Genomic DNA, 21,511 nt, shown 5'->3' with positions numbered 1-21,511 from the left:
TGATATTTATTGTTGCAGTAAAGAAATTTAAATATTTTTTTTTCTAAAAAATACATATACAATCTGTATTGTATTAAATTATTTGACACAAAATATATTAATGTTTATGAAAAATTTAAGTAGATACTAATATAATATATTATTATCAAATAAAATAAAATATTATATTTTGAAAAATTTTATATTATAACTTAATATGTAAATATGTTTATTAAGAGTAATAAAATAATATATACGTATATTTTAAATATTATATTATATTTTATTTTGAATTAGTTTTATAAATGCTATTATTTAATTATTTTAACAATTTTTTAATATAAATTAACAAAATATTTTTTTAATTTATAAAGAGATTCAGCTATCAATAATAATGAAATTTTTGAAATTTTATTTAATATAATTATTGATATCTCTTATTGCTTGGAGCCAATTTTAATAAATAGCAACTTGAAAATGATTTATTACACATTTTATTAAATGGAAAATCATGCTTCTTTAAGCTATGTGGTTGGCAATAACCAAAAACAAACATCCACAACTGGAAAATGGCCCCACAATTCTCCCTTTTTTTTAAAAAAAAAATACACTTAAGTAAATATAATAAAAAAATTAATAGCTAATATTTTTATAATATAATAAATTTAAAAAATCTTGGTATTTTTTTAATATACTTCAAACATAGAAAGAATTATTTTATTTTTTTAGAACTGCAATTAAATAATCAAAATAATTTCTTAAAACAAAAATTTTATTTTGGCCCAAATTGGGAATTCGCAGCCCATATGCGGTGAACCCGCCAAACCGGAAGCTCAATCAAACCCAAAGATTCAAATTCCTTCTTCATTTTTAATCTTCGAATCAATCAAATCAATATTCAATATCAACCTTTTGGTGCTTGGGCGGCACTGGATACATACAGTACTTCAAAAAGCAGAGGTTTTGCAAATGGCGAGTTTCGAATTTGAAATTTCAATATCTTCTAATCTGTCTACTAGGGTTTCCTTCTGTGTTTGTTACTATTTGTTTTTTTAATATGAATTTGCAGGAAGATTCCATGGAAGAACTCGAACCTTTGTTCGATTACAGGCGCGTCCAGCCCCTCAATTTCGTTTGCCTTGACGACGGTGAGTGGTACTGTGTTTTTAAGTTTTGACGAATTTGTTGTTTGAATTCTGAGAAACAAGTGATAGAATTTTCCTTTCTTGATGGTGTATTTTTTTTTTTTTGTATTTTTGCTTTAGTTTTTTTATTGTTTTTAAAGCGAGTGAGCAAAATTGCTTTGGTTTAACTGATAGATGACGGGTCGGATACGTCGCCGCTTCCTGCTATAAAACGAAGGAAAACTTTCCAGAACCCAAAAGCTATTGTAAGATTTCCCTTTATCTATTTTCTACACAATTCCTCATTTGCATTTGTATTTAGTTAATTTTAGCCAAGTTTTGTGCCTACTTTTATTGAATCTTTTCGGGGATTAGGTTAAAGAAGTTGACGACGAGGACGTGGAAGTAGTAGGAGTGAAATGTAAAGATAAGGACGAGGAGGATTGGCTACCTCCTCCACCCAAAGTTTCCTGTGATTTTGGAAACAGGCTTGGTGAGGATTCCACTATCAAGGAGTTGAGGTATTGTGATGCACTGGTACCGTAGCCTTGAAATGCTATTTCTAAACTCTGAAGTTTTGAATGGTGTTTAAAGATGTTATTTTGTAAACAGAATACAATGATTGTGAATTATTCATTGATATGAAGTTGATCCTTTCACTTGAAATTATACTAGTTCCTATTCACTAGCTTATATCGCTGTGCTAGTCTATCATTCTTATAATTGTACTCTTGGATTCATGATTACCTAAAGAGTGATCTATTTGTTGAATAAAAGAATGTGGCAAACTTACTGGTCAAAATAACTTCCACACATTTTATTGGAAGTGCAAACTTAGGAAATTCCTGAGTAGTTTCAAAAGTGAAAAAATCATGCGGAGCTCATCTTAATTGGTTAGTGGAAGCATGATTATTGACGTATATTAAATATACCTCTTCGTTTTTCATGTTGTTGTGCCCTATTACAAATTTTATATGGATACATATATTAGTTCACAAGCACACTTTTAGGCAGAAAAGTTTGGCGATACCTTTGTGATATCGTTACATAATGCCACTGCAATGCATTTCCAAAATTTTCTGTACTATATTGTGAGACAAAGAACACCCAACATTGCAAATAGATAACATTAGTAGAGGCTCCTTTGTTCTTTAACTTATTACACATGCTATACTATTGTTTAGTATATTAGCTTAATGATGTATTGAATGGAGACCAGGCGACTACTATGTTCCATCCCTGCCTCATATCTTGACTCAGCAATCAGCATTAAGGGCCTGGACTCCAGAGTTGGCTAAATACTCACTCATGGCCTTGGTGAATCGACAAATCCTTAGGAACTTGCTAGGCATTGTATATTGTCTGTAATCTGTGATTTCTCAATCTATTTGCACAGTGCAGCTGTGGGCTCCAGTCATTGTATAATTAAGTAATTCAGCAGATGTGTGTAAACAAAAGAGAGTGAAATTTAAGCTGTTAACTCAAAACATCCATGTATTTATTAATCTTTCATGGGTTCACTACCATATTTATTGATGCTTTTACATGAAATAATTCTTCTCTGCTGTCCCAGTTACATAAACACCCATTTTTCCTTAATATCATGTTGAACAATGAATGTAGGTTAAAGAAGCAGGAGCTGGAGTCACTCGCAAACTCAGGTGTGGATGTGTTGCAAGCAGTGGAAGAGTCTGTAAAAAAAGAACTTAGTGGTTCACTGAAGGCTGCTTTACATGCTGTTTCTGAGCAACCATTAAAGCCTCCTTGTGAAAGAGCTAAAATAGTAATTTCTGTTCAAGACAAGGATGAACTTAAACAATTTCGCATATACAAGGTATATATGTATATGTTTCAGAGAAAATCAAATAGGATCTTTAGGTTTAGATGTTAACTTTCTTCTATACAGTTGATTGATTTCAGAATCTGCACAAATTTGAAACCCACGGGCTGTAACTAAAATAGAAATGTTTATTCAATGACATTGGATTATAGTGACTAATGTACTCAGCACTGAGAATACCATGTATAAGATATCATCAGGAATCATGGATACAACAATCTACAAGCATTTTTTAAGAAAACGGGGCTTGCTTTTAGCCTATGTGTTATCTGGATTGTGTGAGATTTGTAGTACTGATCTGCTTTACAAGTTCACAGTTAATGTATATGCATTTTTGCATTGCTTTTCTTGGGTTGAAGCAATAGTGTCATAATTGATAAATCCCTCAAAAGGGATGCCAAGAGGGCAGGATTTCTGTTCATTTTCTGCTTTTCCAGCATAAAATTGGTTCTTGAAACCAAAATACTATTTTCCTTTAGGAATATACCTGGCTTATTATCATTTCATTGTACATAAAAAGCTATAAATGGAGTTAATTTTTACTACCTAGGTTACGCTGGTCACCTTTCCTTACAGTGACATGCAAGCTTCTTTTAGATCGAAGCTAGGATGAGAGTTTGACCATCTCATAAAGCAGTTGTTTTTCTTCTGAAGTTGTACAAACTTATTAAGACATTCAATTTGATTGATGGAACAAGGTTGAATAATCAAGCTTTTTGATAATTGGATATTTCAATTGGACTTTCATTTATGTAAGTTGATGGCCACTTTGTTTTTAAAGAAGATAGTTTTATGATGCAAGTGCCAGTGGATCTATTTTCATTTATTCATTATTTAAATAGATGTTACTTATTCTTTATTGTTTTTCTTCCTTTTTTCATCTATTATGGTTGTCTTAACATATGTATCAACAATTAAAAATCTTTGAACTAAAGTTGTTCTATTTTAATAGGATGACAACTTTGAGCGGCTCTTCAAACTGTATGCAGATAAGGTGAAACTTAATATTCAAAACTTAGTATTTTCCTTTGATGGAGACAAAATCAGTCCAACAGCATCTCCCGACAGCCTTGGCATGGAAGATGAAGACATTATTGAAGTGCATGTAAAGAAATCTGAGTGAGGTATTTCACTTAACTTTTGGATTACCACTCTTGCAAATGGGTACTCATGTGAAATAAATCATATGTTTTGACTCTTTTTTTTGTAACATCAAATTTTTTATGTATCAATTGTAGCACACTGTTAGCCTGTTCTTCCCCCACTTTTGGTGTATCGAGACGAATTGAGTACAAAATTACTTAATTTCTGTGATATATGAACATGAGTAAGGGAGTACATGTGTCCTTGAGTTGCATAAAGTAATGATTCTCTTGGTGCAGTTATATGAACTTATAAACAACATTACTCTAGGAAAGTCTTACTAATTTGCTTCTTTTGTTTTTTTTTTTTTTTTTTTGGGGGGGGAGGGGGTGCTTTTCATATTCTAGTTACTACTCAAGTTATGATTTTTACAATAAATTGCAGCAACCTATCTGCTGAGATGTAATATATGTGATAATATTATCATTAGTCATTACATTCTCATCATAAAATGAAGTCGTGCATTAGCATGATATTTTTTCACTATGTTCTATGAAATGTTGCTTGCAAATTTCAAGAAAAAGATCATTGTCAATATACATATGGGAAGCTTTGTTCAAGAGAACTGTTATTACTGTGATCATGCTTGTGGAAACTGGAGTGTTTAAATAAAAAATTAGAGCTTGATTCGGTTTGATTCACTCACACTCCTGATTTTAACAAAACTAGAGTGACTTGATTGAATCAATCAGATAATTGGCGAACTGGTAAACACGATGAGTTGATTCACAATAATTTAAAAAGAAAAAAAAAATCTCAAAGAACGTTAGGAGTCAAACTAAGGATGACCAAATTTTATTGTGGCCAAGATCACCATTTCATCTACATCAAGACGAACTTTTCTCCCCAAAATATACATATAGATGTATACATTGTTTCATTAAAGTTGGATTGTAAAATAAATAACAAATATTAATTTAAGTTTGAAAATATTGGTTGTGATTGTGAGTCACTAAATTAGGTAACTGGAAATTTTATGCCTTTGATTGAAAAGAAAATTTAAAAACATTGGTTGTAATTGTGCGTCACTAAATTAGGTAACCGGAAAGGTTGTGCCTTTGATTGAAAAGGAAATAATGGACAAGCAAGCCATGATAGTGCATTGAGTTGAATTTGATAGAAAACACTTTAACCTAAACACATGAAAGATGGACCTAATCACATGAGAGAGAGTGATTATTTTACCATGCAAGGATTTTTCCATTTTGGTATAGTTGGCTTTTTGATGAGGTTGCTCTGTTAAGTGAAGTTGTACTGTTTGATGAGTAACTATGTTTATTGTTTATGATATTTATCATTTTTTTAGGGAGCTTGATTATGTTCATGCTTATGATATGCATGTTTCTATTGTTTATAAGAAGATGAAATATATCATGGACCGTGATTGCTAAAGTACAAAGGAATGCAATTTCCTTTTTCCGGTTATGGAAGTAAAAAAATATGGTTCATCCTTTTCTACATAACCAACTCTCCTTTGCTCCTTTATCATCATTTGTCTATATGATGCTTATTATTCTCCACATATTATTACTTCCTGCGGATTATGGTGCATTGTAGTCTCAGATGCTGTACATGCTATTTATTACCTCTCTTTGTTGCAGGTGTTTTAGCTTCTAACTGTTAAAGCTGTTCAATTTCTTACTGCTTTCAGATTTTTTTGGTTTGAGAGATGTGCTAAAAGCAAACTTTGTGCTGCTTGTGGGAGCTGAACTTGTATTGACACTTAAATCTGTCCAGAGTTTTTGTCTATAGTATTTAGCTGGTAACCCTTTTTTTCAAAAAAAAAAAAAAAAAGGAAAAAAGAAAAATCGTGGCCTTAATTGTACAGTAAATTGCAAATTTTGAAGATGTTTAAAGAATGCTGATCTTGTAACAAAGCTCAGGTAAGGGCTATTTGGCCATTAGGAATAGATCAGAACACTGCACAACTTTGGTTTGGCTTTCATCAACTTTGGTATAGGAGAGAGTTGCCTAATTTGCTTTCTTAGCAATTTGGACTTCTGCATTAGTTTGTATAATTTTTCATACTTAAAAGGTCTCCATTTGTTAACCACCCTCCTTTTTTGTCTTTTCTTATTTTTGGTTAAATGACGAAAATAAATAAAAATTCATTATTAAAAATTGTTTAAAATTTTTTGGTTAGCCTGATAGAAATCTTTTAATTATTTGTATTTCTTGACATCGGCTCAGCAGCACTGTACAATGCACGTGCTGAAGCTTGATTCAAAATTTTATGCTTTGTGAAATGTTAATTTCAAATAAATTCGGACTCAAAATTTTTAGAATTTTTTAGAAATGACTCTTGCATATTAAATTGAAATTTTTTTCTTGTACAAATTACTATTATTGCATTTTCCATGTATCTTTAATTGCCAATTTAATATGATGGTCGGACAATGTTGCCTGAAGTGATGGCACAATCAAAAGTGGTTTTTAATATCACATATTATTGTCTACATAAATGTTAAACAAACTCTAATAATATTTTTTTTCTTTTGAAATGAGAATAAAAAATTTAAATTGAAATAGTAAAATTTGAAATAATTTAAAATATCTCATATGTATTCAGATATATTTATCATCAAGTATTTAAAAATTAATTTTTATATAAAAAAATTAATTTTTATATAAAATCATTCCTGCTCTAAAATTAATTACTGGTTCATTTAATATAAATACAGTGAATTTAATAATCATTATATTAACTATTTATATATTTAATCTAAGATTTAAATCTCATCGTGTTTCAGTTAACGAAATATTTGTTTAATCTGAAATACGAATAGGTTAGTTAGGAATGCACATGTGAAATAGACGGGCGCCGCGTGGACTGCATTAAAGTAACATTGTGATCGTCATCCCCTAAAATGTTCGGAAACACGTGGAGAGCCATGATTAGACAGATCAGGTAAAATTTGCAGATCACATGACGATTGATGGATGACATATGAAAGTCTGTTTTTATAGAGCAAAGTCTGTTTTATATATATGTTTACTATTATTAAAAATATCCAGAAAATACTTAGCGGAATCAGAATCTAACTTCGGCAAAGTATAGTTTTATTTAATAGCTAATAATAGTAGTATTTCATCACGGAATCGATATAAAAAATCCTAAATTTTTTATTATTTTTACAATTTGATTTAAATTTTTAAAAATTAATAAAATTATCCAAAATTTAAAATTTTTTATAATTATATCTAATTTTATAACATAAATTAGAAAAAATATGTCTTGTTGATATGTAATAAATTATTTTATTATATTTATATTTCACGATATAAAAAAATTTAAAAATTTTAATTATTTTTCTATTTAATTTAAATTTTAAAAATTAATATAATATAATTTAAAATAGTTAGAATTATCTCTTTTTACCATTAAATTCTTAAAATTTTATTATTATATTTATTTTTATTTATTTGGTGTAAGGAATTATAATAATTTTTTTATTTTTAATTTTAATTTTTTTAATTATGTTATATTTTAATCATGTATATTTCTAATGTGACGTTGTATTTATATCTTTAAGTACTCATTTATATTATTGAGCAATAACAAAAATTAAAATCACAATTGTAATCAATCACATAATTTCTATTTTAATTATATTGAAATAATTTTTATAATAAATATAATTAAATTTATTATATCAATATTTGACAATATATTTAAAAAATAAAAAATTAATAGATATGAGATTTATTATGATTTATGTTGAAATTAGTGTCAAATAAAAAAAGATAAAATTGTATTTTTCTACACCAAATTAGAATAAAATAAAAAAAATTTAGAGATTTTGAATGATATTAAATTATTTTTTAAATATTTAAATTAAATTATAAAATAACATAAAATTTTAAAATTTTTTTATCAATAATATTTATTTATGTGTCATATTAATATAATAAAATAATATTTATAATATAAAATAATTAAATAAAATAACTCTTCTCGATTTAAATTTTAAATTTAAATATAATTATATGAAAGTTTGTAATTTGAACGACTTTATCGACTTTTAAAATTTTAAATTAAATTATAAAATAATAAAAAAATTGTGGATTTATTTTTTTTATGTAAATAGGCTATGTCATTAAATTAATTTTCTTAGATTTTTCCAAACAAACAATTCACGTGCACATGGATAACGACAGGTGAGCCCAACACGGACCACGTCATCAGTTACATTCCATGTCAGATAAAGTTCACGCTCTGAGCTCACACGTCACCGCAAGAAGGTGAAGGTAGATAGGTACACACTTCATACGCAGAGCCACACCAACAGGTAGACAGGTGATCGAAGGGGCCTTTATTTATAGAGTCCGGCTAACCATTTTTTCCGACTCTCTCTCTAGGACGTCATCATAATCGCAGGTTATTTTCTTCACTTGATCTTTGTATGAGATCTCTACTTTTCAATTCATTCATGAAGAAAGATTGTGAAAAATATAGCTTAGTTTTATGTTCTTCTGGATTCTTAGTTGGGAATGAATTATGCTAGCTTCAGGATATTTATTTTTACTTGAATTATGAATTTTTTTTTATATATAAATCAATCGGATTTCCTTTTTCTTTTAATTTTAGGTGCTTTTTGACGTTTCTGTGAAAACTGTGGTCGCTTCTTGTATTCTTTTCCAGGGGGTAAATTACATTTTCTAAATTTTGCAGTCTGTGGTTTGTTTGAAATCCAATTTATGGAAAATTGAATATTAGAATCAGTGCTTGAATGAATTAAGGGCAATATATTCAAAATTAGATAATAAGTTGAGTATCTTTTCATCTTTCAGTTTTGATTGTTGTTGTATGAAGGTTTTTCTTTTCAGTTAAGAGATCTCTCCCCATTTACTTTTGCCTTGTTACTGATGATGGGTGAATATTTCTTTAGTTTGCATGATTTATGGTGTCTTTAGATTGTGATATGTGTTGTTAGTTGAATTAATTTTCAAGGAAGCAAACTTGAAGGGTGAAAACATCTGTTGAGATAGAAGAACAAGTTGGCAATATGAAGTTCTATTGATTGAATTTTAAACATCTTATATTGGGGCAGATTAAAAGATTAGGAAAACACTGAGCTTTTTCACTTATTACAAATGATTTCTTCTCCATCTTTAATGAAGGAATCCTGTTTCAGATCTCAGAAATTGCTGCTGGAAGATTTTGAGTAGAGAGTCCTGTGTCTGCAATTTTCTAGGATTCTGAGTGGAGTTATTCAAATTTCAATTTAAAAGTGAAAACTTATGAGGTCCGGTTAGTGTCGGACTATTGATGATCTGGAATTAAAATGGAGAAAATTTGTGAATTCTGCGCAGCATTGAGGCCAGTAGTTTACTGCGAGGCTGATGCAGCATATCTTTGCCTTCCCTGTGATGCAAAGGTCCATTCAGCTAATGCACTCTCCAACCGACATATGCGTACCCTCCTATGTGACTTATGCAGAAATCACCCAGCTTTTTCTAGGTGTTTGGATCACCAGATGTTAGTGTGCCGTGTCTGTGACCAGAGCATTCATGAAGTCTCTTTGCAGCATCAGAAATGTAGTGTCAGTTGCTACATGGGCTGCCCCTCTGCTAAAGATTTTGCTACATTGTGGGGTTTTGAATTGGATGAACTGGACGAAAGTGCTAATCAAGATCAGTTAATTTCAGCTTCTTGTGCTTCTGTTCAACCTAGTTTGGCAGGCTTGGGCATTCCCAGAGAATCTTGGAAGAAAATTGGGAGCTCTTCAAGAACATCTAAGGTGAATTATTCAAAATTTTCCTCTAGCACAACATCTGAAGTGGGATTGAGCAGTAAACAGGCAGAGGTGGGAGGAATTTGAAGATTTTCAAATATCTATGATTGCCAGAAATTTTGGTTTTTTGTTTAATTGGCGTTATTTATAATTCTTCTTACTAACTGTCTTGAAAATAGTAATTTTTCAGACATTCCATCATCCTTGACCCATATGTGGAGCCAGCTGATACTTGTTGGATTGCCATGGAGAAGCCGGATGTTTCTCTATGAATTTTACAAGTGTTATGAGATTTATTTTGTATATGCTATTGAGGAAATTTGTGTTTTATTTTTCCAAAAAAAAAAGCTAATTTATTCTCCTAAAGACTTCATAAACTTTTCTAGATGTTCTTAATGTTGTGTTTCATCTTTGCAGATATCAGGGAAAGGTCAACAACAGCAAAATAATAGCTTTATTCTGCAACAGATCCTTGATGTGAAAAGGCTTCAGCTGACTGAGATGGACAACAGTTCACTGGTGAATTGTGGTCGAGAAGAAAAGCTTATAGCTTCTTCAATATTTGAAACCTTCGAGAAGATGGATGACAATATTGTAGATCATTTTCAACGTTCTCAAGATCCAAATGGCAGTGGCTGTCCACATCAGGATCTAAAGGTGGACTCTTTGCCTTTGTCATTTTCTCAACTGGAACGTTTTCCCTTGTCTTCCACCGTTGGAAATCCTTTACCTGGAGACTTTTGGCAATATAAAAGCCCAGTTCAAAGCCAGGTTTATTCAAAGCACTGCAATTCATTAACTTGGATAATCAATAATAGTACTTGTTAATTTCTGCCTGTGCAAAAATTTTCTTATACTTAGTCAAGGAATTTAAAGTAAATTGAGTCCTGTTGTTAGTGAATGGCAAACACAAACCATTCTAATTTTATCATCTGATTTTTAGTGTTAATTATACTTTAGGGAAAGAATTAAGATTTGAATTTTAGCCAAATCTGTTCTCAACATACTGTGTTCTTAGAAATTTGAGAATACGTTACCTAGGTGCAAGCACAAATTTATGGAAGATTTTCTTTACCAAAGCCTGTGTCTTTGACATTAATATGCCAGATGTTTCCTGCTATAACATTTTAACATTTTGATTCTTATCAATTGGTATGATGTTTTAATTACTATAGTTTATTGTGATGCTAAGTTAAAGGTCTTTCTTACGACAGGACAAGAAATCAGAACTAAAAAACATGCGGAAGGGAAATTTCTTTACTTCAAAAGAAAAAATGTCTTGCATTCTTGCATTGTCGTGAATGTTTATAATGTAGGGAGATTGCAGTTGGCTTTGATTTCCAACAAAATGGCCTGCATGCTTGTCTGCTACTAGTCCCATTGGAAAGACAACTTCATGTACAACTCAAATGATATTCCTGATCTTGCTCAGTGAAATTGACCTCTATACTCTTTCGATGTACTGCAGTTGTGGTCTCAAAATATGCAAGGTCTTGGCGTATGCGAAGACGGTGTTTCTCATGATGATTTTAACATACCTGATGACACAACATTTCGTAACTTTGAGGAGCTGTTTGGAACTAAGCAAGACCATGCACCATGCTACAATGTGGATGACATGTCCCCCTGATACATCACACGACAGAAATGCAAGAACGAAGGAGGTAATTTCATGCCAATACTCCCTGACTTTTAATCGAGAGAGCTTTCTAACTGAAAAATAGAGAGGTACTGAACTATTATCCGTATGTCCTGCTGTTTCTGAAGCTGACTATAACTTTGACAAACATTGGCAGTATATATATTTAATGGTTTCTATGGGATTAACAGCAAAAATCTCCCAACTTCGTTCCATCTTCTGTATATTATTCTACTCCTAGGCGGTGTCTTGGAGGATTGAGAGAACTTGGAAATTGTTTTACAAATTGCTTCTTATCAACTTTTGTGACAATTTCTTAAGCTTTTTGTTGCCTAGTCTGCAAATTATCTTTTTTTTTATTATTATTTTTAAAATTAAAAAACGAAGCCTTATTTGTTTGATATTTTTTTATATTATATCAATCAATGTATATATATATATATATATATATATTTGTTTGATATTTTTTTATATTATATCAATCAAAATATATATATATATATATATATATAAATTTTATTTTCTTTGAATTCTTTTGAAGCTGATTCCTTAATTCTTTTACTTCACCTTTTATTATTCTAATTTCCTTTTGAAGATCTTCTATAGATGCTGTTCCCTTTGGCTTTTTGTTTTTACCTAATATTTTAGTTAAATCATAGGTTTGTTTCTCGATTTTAGGAATGGTATCTTTAACTTCTTCCAATTCATCAAAACTTTTAATTAATTTTTTAAAAAATTTTTCTTTAGTAGTACTATCCTCTATGCAAATATATATATTGAGGGGAGAGAAGAGAAGAGTGCCGTCAACACGGGCTTATAAAGTAACAGTATAATATAAGAAATAAGAAACTTACTATATCTTTAAAAATTAAGAACTGATACAGAAATATGAAAATAGAGAGAGAATACACAGAGGAAATGTAAAGGGAACTTAGAGAGAAAGAGAGAGAGAGAGATTACAAGTGTGCCTTCACAAGGGGAGAGGCTCCCTTTTTATAGAAAATGTCTAAGCTTTACTGTTGAGACACGGGGGTCTTTACTGTTCAATCACGCGGGCTTTTACTGTTCATGAATAGTGACTTGTCTGCCACCTTTTTACTGTTGGTGAATAGTCTGTTTGCCACTTTACTGTTTGTGAACAGTGACCTGTCTGCCACCGAATCTTTACTGTGCTGGATTTTAATTTGATTCTGAAGAGGAGGTGTCTCGCTTCTTCTTTATTTTTCTTTTCCTTTTTTACTTTGTCAGTCTTGCTTTTTATCTTGATAGCTGGAAGTATACCATAACAGTCATCTTCATTACTGTCGTATGAAGATACCGGGTTTTTGGAGGATGACGTCTTGGACGCTGTCGACTCCGTATCCGAACTGGACTGCTTTTTAGACTTTCTCCTGCTGGATTTTTTCTTGACCATTTTCTTGCTGGAAGACCATTTTGATGATTCTTTACTGCTGGATGACTCTTGATTTAATTTTTCTTTCTCCGATGAAGTAAGCTGATTATACATCTGTTGGCAAATCAGCTTAAACTCTTCAGGGTTTTTAGATGCTGCTAGTAAAGCCTGGCATTGGGCTTTTTGGGCTCCAAATGATGGCTCTCCTTGCAGAGTTAATTTTCCAGCACAAGACACAATAGGAAACTGTGCTCTTTGAAGTATCCATTGCTTTACAACCATCTCTGTGGTGGTATTTCTGAATATACCCCACCATTTAATTTTATGCTTTATGACAATAATAGGTATACTAGTTTCTGATGAATACTGGAAATCAAAGAACCATTGGTATACCAGGGAATAAAAAAGTTTATGCAGAAATACATCAAAGGAGGAATATATTTTTCATTTTGAGGAGGTTTATAATTGGTTTTAAAATACTGATATATTTGAAATACTTCGGGTGAAATAATCTCTTCCGAAATACCTCTATACTGCCACCATTTTAAAAACCAATTTGAAAATTGGGTAGTGGTTTTAATTTTTGACTGGTTAAAATATATCAACCAGGAATGAGTATGGGCTGGATTTTAAATACAGAAAACATTTTCCCAAGCATCCATATAATCAAAATAATTATAAGAAGTAGAATGCTTTTTTAAGGTGTTAAATGCGATTTTTGTATATAAATTCAGGGTTGGCCAGTCTCTTGGATGGATAACCTTTTTATTTGCAAAGAAGAATAGGCTACCAATGTTGTATCATGTTTATCAAAATTATGTTTTATTTTTACAGAATCTATTTCTTCTAAGATGCTTGAATAGTATTCTTGAGATTTTGAAAAATCTTTGGGAAGAAAATACCAATTCTCAGGATAATATTTTTTAATGACTGCCCATGGGTTTATATCATTATAACCATTTTCAATTACAATTTCAAAATCAAAGAGTGGTTTTATAATCCATTTATGAAAACTATACCCATGAGAAGATTGGATTTTTGGCAAATCCACAGCCATCAACGGATTTGATTTGTCTTTACTGTCTACCGTTTGAGACAGACTAGTCGTACCATGAACGGATACGATCGCTTTAGGATTTGAGTTCATACTTGAGCTTGATGAGGATGCTATATTTTGTAATGCTTTAATTACCTCTGGAGATTTATTTAGTTCTTCTATCCACCTCTTTAAATCTTTTGGGTTCAGAAGGTTTTACAACGGTTTCCATGATTTTTTCCGATTGTTCGGAAAGAGCTTTAGTGGGAGAACTAGAACTGGACTTTATTTCCTTCTGTTTATTCTTCTTCCTTGATATTTTTTTTGTAAGAATTCTCGAGTTAGAAAATCAGGAATATTATTTTGACTACCTTTAATATACTCAATATCAAAATAAAAAATACTCAAAATAGCTTGCCATCTGGCAAAAATCTGCTTAGATGCAAGGTTTTTAACATCTTTCTTTAAAACATCTTTTGCCGATTTACAATCAATTCTGACTAAAAACTTTTGATTTAACAAATCAGACTGGAATTTATTTATGCAAATCACAATACTTAAAATTTTTTTCTTAATTGTAGAATAATTTATCTGGGCTGAATTCCAGTGTCCTGATGTAAACTGGATTATTCTTTCTTTGTCATTTATTCTTTGTTTTAGAATTCCACCATATCCTACATCTGAAGCATCAGTTTCTACAATTTTAAAGGCTTCTGAATTAGGAAGATATAAGTATGGAATTTCTTTTACTAGTGATTTTATATGTTTTATAATACTGGTATGTTTTTCAGTCCAAGGTACAGTATTTTTCTTAAGTCTGTCATGTAATGGTTTTATTATCCTATTTAAATTTGGATAAAAATCTATAACATAATTTAGACATCCTAAAAATCTTTGTAATTGGGTTTTATTAGTTATTTCATCAGGGAATTTATCTCCAAATATCATTGTCCTTTCAATTGGTTGAATAATACCTTGTTCTATATAATGTCCTAAGAATATGATTTTAGTCTGAAATAAATTCATTTTAGTTTTACTTAAGGCTAACCCATTTTTTCTTATTATCATACAGAATGTTTTTAGATGTTTAAAATGTTCTTCAATACTTTGACTAAAAATTAACACATCATCTATATAAACAATGCAAAATTTTGAATAAGGGTTAAAAATATCATTCATTATTCTTTGAAATTCTGAAGGTGCATTTTTTAGTCCAAAGGGCATTACGTTCCATTCATATTGTCCAAAGGGAATGGTAAATACCGTTTTATATCTATCTTTAGGGTCGATCTGAATCTGCCAATATCCCGACTTCATATCAAACTTACTAAATATATTTGCATTATATAATCTATTTAAAAGATCTTTTTTATTGGGTATTGGATACCTAATCCATTTTAATGCTGTATTTAAAGTCTTATAGTTTATAACCAACCTTGGTGTGCCTCTTTCCATTTCTGCACTTTTATTATCATAAAAAGCTGCACATGACCAAGGGCTTCTGGACTTACTAATCAATCTTTTATCTTCTAATTCTTTATTTTCCTTCTTACAATGCTCTAATAATTCAGGTGCCATCTGAATTGGTCTAGCTTTAGTTGAGATTAAGCTTTCATTAAATCCTTCTTCATATGACAAATCTACCATATGTTGTTTTCTAGTCCAAAAAGCATTAGGATGATTTGCACATAATTCATCTTCCATGCAATTTTTTAATTTTTCTATTCTGGTTTTTATGTCTTTACTTTCTAATTGATTTTTAATTCTAGTTAAATGTACATTATTTTTTAAATCTTTTAAATCCTCTGTTTTGGATTTTATTATCGAATTTATTTCCATTATTCTAATGGAATGTGCTTTTATTAAATTTAAATTTTTCGTTCTAGGTTTTTCTGTAAAATCCATTCTAATCTTTTTATTTTTGGTCTTAATTTCTATAGAGTCCTCTTTTACTAGATAAGGTGTTATTAGGTTTATAAAGGGGTTCCTAATATTACCATATGATTTATTTGTTGAGCCAATAGAAATACAGTTTTTATTTCTAAATCCTGATTCACTATTACTGCTTCTGTTTTCCCGAAAATGTTTAGATTAGTCTTATTTGCTGTTTTTTATTTTTCTTTAGTCTCTTGCCAAAATTTTTTAGGTACTAAGCTTGATTTTATACAATTTAAATATGCTCTGTGTCAAACAATGCTATTGTATTTATCTTGAAATCCTCTGATAATTTAACAGTTATTTTTAGTAAATACTTTCTAGAGGTTATTTCTTGTAATAATAGTATAAAATCATTATCTACTTCTTCATTGTCCAATTGATTTACTTTATCTTCTTCTTCTTCATCTTCATTAGTTGAAGATGATTCAGAAATTAATTGTTGTTCTAAAAATTTTATTTTCTTTGAATCCTTTTGAAGCTGATTCCTTAATTCTTTTACTTCACCTTTTATTATTCTAATTTCCTTTTGCAGATCTTCTATACATGCTGTTCCCTTTGGCTTTTTGTTTTTACCTAATATTTTAGTTAAATCATATGTCTGTTTCTCGATTTTAGGAATGGTATCTTTAACTTCTTTCGATTCATCAAAACTTTTAATTAATTTTTTAAGAAATTTTTCTTTAGTAGTACTATCCTCTATGTTGTTTACTAATTCCAATAATGAACTATGTTCTTTAGTTAAAACATTTATTGAAGTTTCTGACGAACTAGTTCCTAATTCATCAATCTGGTTATCACTTTCAGCTATCTCTGATTCTTCTGAAAATTCTGACTCTATATATAATTCTTGAATTTTATTTATTATTTCTTCTTCTAAGTTTAACTCATTTAATTTTTTATTAAATCTACAAAACTTAGATGTATGTCCTTTTTGTCCACAATTATAACATATTAATTCCTTAAATGATTTTTTATTCTGATTTTTATTTATTGGAGTTCTCTTTCTGTACCTCTTATAAGGTTTATAATCTTTCTTTCCATAATACTCTTCCTTACTAGGTTTTGCTATGTATTTTTTCTTGTAATATTTTTCTCTTTTGTAATATTTTCTTAGCTTAAATTTAGAACATTGACCATTACAACTTTTATTTTGGGTTATTCCATAATCAAACTGTTTATAAAAGGATCCTAGTTCTTGCTTAGTCCTATTTATTTCATATTTTAAGGTTCTTTGTAACTTTAAATCCTGACAAATTTGTAATCATTCTTTCTGAATTATACTTACCAGTTGGCCATATGTTAATTTTTTATATGGTATTGGGTTACCAAATTATTGTTTTATGTTATTCCTAACTTTTTCCCCTAGAAAATAAGGAAGTCCTGCTAGGAATTTCTTTTTCCAAAAATCTTAATTTGAATACTCTCTTAACATTAACCTAGTAAAAAATGTAGTCTTATAATACTGAAAATCACTTAATTTTTTACATTTTAGATTACTCAATAATTCAGCATTTTTATCTTTTAAAAGGGATGGGTCTCCTATAAAATGTAAAGAAATTGTTAAAATTAAGGTTGATACTGCATCCTGAATAGCTTCTTCTAATTCATTATATATGGGTTCACCTTCACTATTTACTTGAACTGAATTTAATATGTCTAACTTGTAATACCCGGCTAGACTCCGGTATCGGAATTCCTACCGTCCGGTGGAATTTGGGTGTCGGATACCTCTAGAAGGGTAAAAGCATGTTTTTATAAAATGTTTTCATGTATTTTAATGTTTTAAGTATGATTTTAAATAAATTTTTGCATGAAAATTCTTTAAGGAAAAAACTCAGGTTCGGCCGCCGAAACTCACTTTCGGCCGCCGAACATGCATGGACTTTGGGAGGCACGTTAGGCCCCCGAAAGTCTAAGTGAGGGAAGTGCAGGTTCGGCCGCCGAACCTTATGTTCGGCCGCCGAACATTGCATGGATGCGGAGGCACATTCGGCCCCCGAACGTGGCCTGGCCAGCCACTATAAAAGGGTCCCCTTGGTCCGCACGGGCGAGCTTTTTCTCTCCCATTGTCGGCCAAGGTGAGTCTCCACCGTTCCTCCCTCGATCTTGAGTGTTTCCTCTAGATCTTTCATGGTTTTAACAAGTTTATAACCTTGTTTTGAAGATTTGTGAGCTTTGAGCAAGCTTTGAGTGCTTGGAGGTTCAAAGAGCTTAATCTCTCCATCTCCAAGCTAGGATCGCTTTCCTCTCGTTTCTTCAAGAGGTAAGGGTCGATCTTGAACCCTTTTTATGTTTTAAACAAGTTTTAAGTAAGATCTATGGGTAGAAATGCATGTTAGGACATATGTTGAGTTTATGGGTTTTGATGAAGTTTGAGCAATGTAGCTTGTTTGTGTGTGAATGAAGTGTTGTAGATGGGGTATATGCATGTTTGAGACCCCTAGGAACTTGTATGCGTGTTTTGGTTGAGAAATATGCATGATCTATGGTTTTGGGAGGCAGGAGGTTCATTTGAACCAAGTTTCTGCCGTTTGGCAGAAACCAGGTTCGGCAGCCGAAGGGAGTTTCGGCCGCCGAACCCCTCTTGTGAAGGCAGCTTTCGGCTGCCGAAGGTGCCCCCGAAAAGAGACTTTCGTCTCTGTCTGGCACTTTCGGCCGCCGAAGGTGCCGCCGAACCTAGCTGAGTTTCGTCTCTGTCCAGGACTTTCGGCCGCCGAAAGTGCCGCCGAAGGTGCCCTGTTCAGCCGTTTCATGCATATTTTCTGTGATGTTTTCATGATGTTTTAGGGGGTTTTTGGGGGATATATTAGAGTTGTGTTTATATATGTTTGGTCCCTCATTGGAGTCCACCTGTGTAGGTTCGGACCCGAGGAACCGAGGACCCCAGCAGTGAGTGAGCTGCTTCAGTGTCTGGACAGAGCTAGCCAGAGGTGAGTGGAAACAAGCTTAATGTTTTAAATCAAATAACTGAATGGTTTGGGCATGCTTCACGCATCATGATGATATGTAATAGGCTGATTGCATTAGTACACGAATATGTCGCATTGCATTTTATTTTGTGGTTGTGGGTGAATGCTGTATGATCCAATTAGTCCACGAGACTTTATGTATGTTATGACAGGAAGACCAGGACCCCATGCTACGGCCTGGCACGAGACTTTATGTATGTATGACAGGAAGACCAGGACCCCATGCTACGGCCTGGCACGAGGCTTTATATATGCTATGACAGGAAGACCAGGACCCCATGCTACGGCCTGGCACGAGGCTTTATATATGTTATGACAGGAAGACCAGGACCCCATGCTACGGCCTGGCACGAGACTATGTTGGGACTAATTGGTGACAGGTTCACCCTTGATGTGGATTGTCTGTGATATGATGCATTTCATGAAAGCATGAACTTTAATATAATGTTTTCAGTTTCTGCTCACTGGGCTTTTAGCTCACCCCTCTCCCCTAACCCCAGGTTTGCAGGTACGGGATTGATAGAGAAGAAAAGAAGAGAAAAGTCATATGTATGTAATAGCTAGAGTTTGTGGACATGACAAATGATAAGAATGTAATTATGTTATTGAGGATAGAGTTGTGCTTGACCATAGTATATGTTAATCCCTTGGTATGTACATGATCTTATTTTATGATGTATATGTGAACCAACTCAACACAGGATATATATTGCCCATTGAGGCTTTGATGAAATCCCACAGAGGGATTAATGTTTATGTATATGATGAATATAGTGCATGCACAGGTTGAGTTTGGTAAATGAAGAAAAGAAAAGTTTTTAATTCTTATGTATGTTTGTTGATCATGTATGGGATTAAACAGATAAACAGGATGTATGTTAGGCTTGCTACGGGTCCCGGCGGCCTTACGCCGATCTGGATCCTAGCGCCGGTAACGGTCCGGATTTCCGGGGCGTTACATAACTGTTCCTGATCAGTTAGGTGGTAATCCCACCAACTTTTTAATTGTCCTGTAAAACCTGCTATAATTATCTCAGCTATTGCTCTATCTGAAGCAAAGGACTGGGTCTTATATGCATTGGCTGCCATAGTCATTTGTTGTAGTAAACTTAAAATATTATATTCAGACAGTCCATTTATATTCCATTCATAAACTGTTGAAGCATTATATTTAAATTGAGATGTAATATTTGGCTTTTCCATTAATCTTAAATCTGGTGCTTTACTTACTATTTCTTTATGTGATATAGGATTTATTTCAAATTGCTTTATATCCTCTGCATCTGGCTGACTTTGCTTAGTTTCAGATTCTGACTCTTCTTCTAATGCATTTATATTTCTAGACTAAGGAGTCTCTGGAATTATGTTTTTACTAGATTATGAGGTTTCTATTTTACTTAACTGGTCTTTTCGACTTTGCAAAAATTCATTTTTATTAGCTTTTAATTCTTTTTGGCTTGAACTAGATACTTGATATGGTTTAAATACATGTGGTTTTATTTCTTTTTTCTCTTTTATTTCTACCTCTTTTTCTTTTAAAATTTTTTCTATCTTTTTTAATTGATCGAGTACCTATACAAATAAAACTTGCATTACTAAAATTATTTTGTTCTATTACCTTTTTATCTGTATCGTTTTCTTTAGGTATTTTATATGGTGCACAAATTATTTCATTTTCTCCATGTTTTATTTTACTAATCGTTTTAGGTGGAAAATCACTCTGAATTACTTTATCATTTACAATCCATTCTGGCCTCTTATCCCTTACTGTTATTGGGTTAATACATTTCCTCTTATATAATTTAAATCACTAAAAAAATCCTATTTCTCCTTTATCTTGGTTAATATAATTAAGATATTCTTCTTTTAGATTCTCAAACTTATGCTCTTTAACAATTTTATTTAGCTTACTTAAATTCTTTGTCTTTGTTATTTCCTTTAAAAATTTCTTTTCAATTTTTTCTTTAGTAAGAACATTTAATTCTCTATTTATATTATTTATATTTTCGGTTATGGCAGATGCTGATGGCGATTCTGGTGATGAAGGTGCTATTTCAGCCTGTTGATTTAAATAATTTTCTACAGGGGTTATATACTGCCTGGGGTACTGAAGAACTATAATCAACTCCTTTCATTTTATGGTGTCTATCCGGGATATCTGACGTTGAAAATCTGGGTTTTACTATAGTCTGAATTACTGGTTTAGGTTCATCTCCTTTATATGTTGCATATATTACTGATGGTAGGTTTGAAACTCTTCCTATGTCTTCTGTTATTTTAGAGGAAGAAGATCATGTATACCTACTGCTCATACTTCTATTAAATTTTAGTGATACTTTATCATCTTCAAACTATTCTATTCTACTTAAACTTGTATTTGATTTTACCCTTTCTTGTTCTGGAGGGGGTACAATCCCTTCTAATATCCATTCATCTGGCAAGGTTATATCCTTCCATTGGATTGTTTTAGGAATTACTATATTTGTTTTAGTTAGATCCATCTGTGAAAACCTTGTTTCTCCTCTTTTAGGCTGTAATTTATATTTAGTTCCAAAAGCGGAATTCATAACCTTATAATGGATTTTATATATTAATGCTATTGGAATAGATCCTTGTTTCATTTTATAATTATGAATTTTTATTTCTAAAACTATACTATCTAAAATATTTAAATCATTTAAAGAAATGGTCATATCTGGATATACTTCAAAAGAT

At 31.4% G+C, this 21,511-nt stretch overlaps 2 protein-coding genes across 9 annotated transcripts; both read left to right on the top strand.

Annotated features, from left to right (window-relative positions):
* Window positions 1-766: 766 nt before the first annotated feature.
* On the top strand, window positions 767-6,139 carry LOC110616551. Of its 3 annotated transcripts, none has more exons than XM_021758950.2 (7): window positions 767-939; window positions 1,049-1,127; window positions 1,299-1,369; window positions 1,479-1,624; window positions 2,727-2,937; window positions 3,896-4,067; window positions 5,688-6,139. In XM_021758950.2, exons 2-6 carry the CDS (start codon window positions 1,058-1,060, stop codon window positions 4,064-4,066), a joined length of 669 nt encoding a protein of 222 aa, XP_021614642.1. In that variant the 5' UTR covers window positions 767-939; window positions 1,049-1,057; the 3' UTR covers window position 4,067; window positions 5,688-6,139. The 3 variants fall into 3 exon arrangements, with proteins under 3 accessions (XP_021614642.1, XP_021614641.1, XP_021614640.1); XM_021758949.2 differs by having other exon boundaries at window positions 767-951; window positions 5,738-6,139; XM_021758948.2 differs by having other exon boundaries at window positions 767-951.
* Window positions 6,140-8,259: 2,120 nt separating this feature from the next.
* Window positions 8,260-21,131, top strand: LOC110616908 (putative zinc finger protein At1g68190). 6 transcript variants are annotated; one of them, XM_043957328.1, is made up of 5 exons: window positions 8,264-8,464; window positions 9,222-9,893; window positions 10,239-10,592; window positions 11,290-11,485; window positions 20,816-21,131. In XM_043957328.1, the coding sequence occupies exons 2-4, from the start codon at window positions 9,372-9,374 to the stop codon at window positions 11,449-11,451; spliced, it is 1,038 nt and encodes a 345-aa protein (XP_043813263.1). In that variant the 5' UTR covers window positions 8,264-8,464; window positions 9,222-9,371; the 3' UTR covers window positions 11,452-11,485; window positions 20,816-21,131. The 6 variants fall into 6 exon arrangements, with proteins under 6 accessions (XP_043813266.1, XP_043813263.1, XP_043813265.1 ...); XM_043957330.1 differs by lacking the exon at window positions 20,816-21,131 and adding an exon at window positions 19,297-19,354; XM_043957329.1 differs by lacking the exon at window positions 20,816-21,131 and adding an exon at window positions 18,686-18,739.
* Window positions 21,132-21,511: the final 380 nt, after the last annotated feature.

Source organism: Manihot esculenta, chromosome 6, assembly GCF_001659605.2.
Source record: "Manihot esculenta cultivar AM560-2 chromosome 6, M.esculenta_v8, whole genome shotgun sequence".
Classification (NCBI taxonomy): Eukaryota; Viridiplantae; Streptophyta; class Magnoliopsida; order Malpighiales; family Euphorbiaceae; genus Manihot; species Manihot esculenta.
The sequence above is the reverse complement of the archived record's forward strand: the minus strand, read 5'-3'. Positions and strand labels throughout refer to the sequence as shown.

What these genes read in the sequence shown, in the direction of transcription:
- LOC110616551 (XM_021758949.2), top strand. An exon ending in TCCACTATCAAGGAGTTGAG is followed by an intron (nt 1,625 to 2,726) that starts GTATTGTGATGC and finishes CAATGAATGTAG; the next exon opens with GTTAAAGAAGCAGGAGCTGG. An exon ending in AACAATTTCGCATATACAAG is followed by an intron (nt 2,938 to 3,895) that starts GTATATATGTAT and finishes CTATTTTAATAG; the next exon opens with GATGACAACTTTGAGCGGCT.
- LOC110616908 (XM_043957328.1), top strand. Translation starts at nt 9,372, where the DNA reads ATGGAGAAAATTTGTGAATTCTGCGCAGCATTGAGGCCAGTAGTTTAC. An exon ending in TGAGCAGTAAACAGGCAGAG is followed by an intron (nt 9,894 to 10,238) that starts GTGGGAGGAATT and finishes TCATCTTTGCAG; the next exon opens with ATATCAGGGAAAGGTCAACA. An exon ending in AAAGCCCAGTTCAAAGCCAG is followed by an intron (nt 10,593 to 11,289) that starts GTTTATTCAAAG and finishes GATGTACTGCAG; the next exon opens with TTGTGGTCTCAAAATATGCA.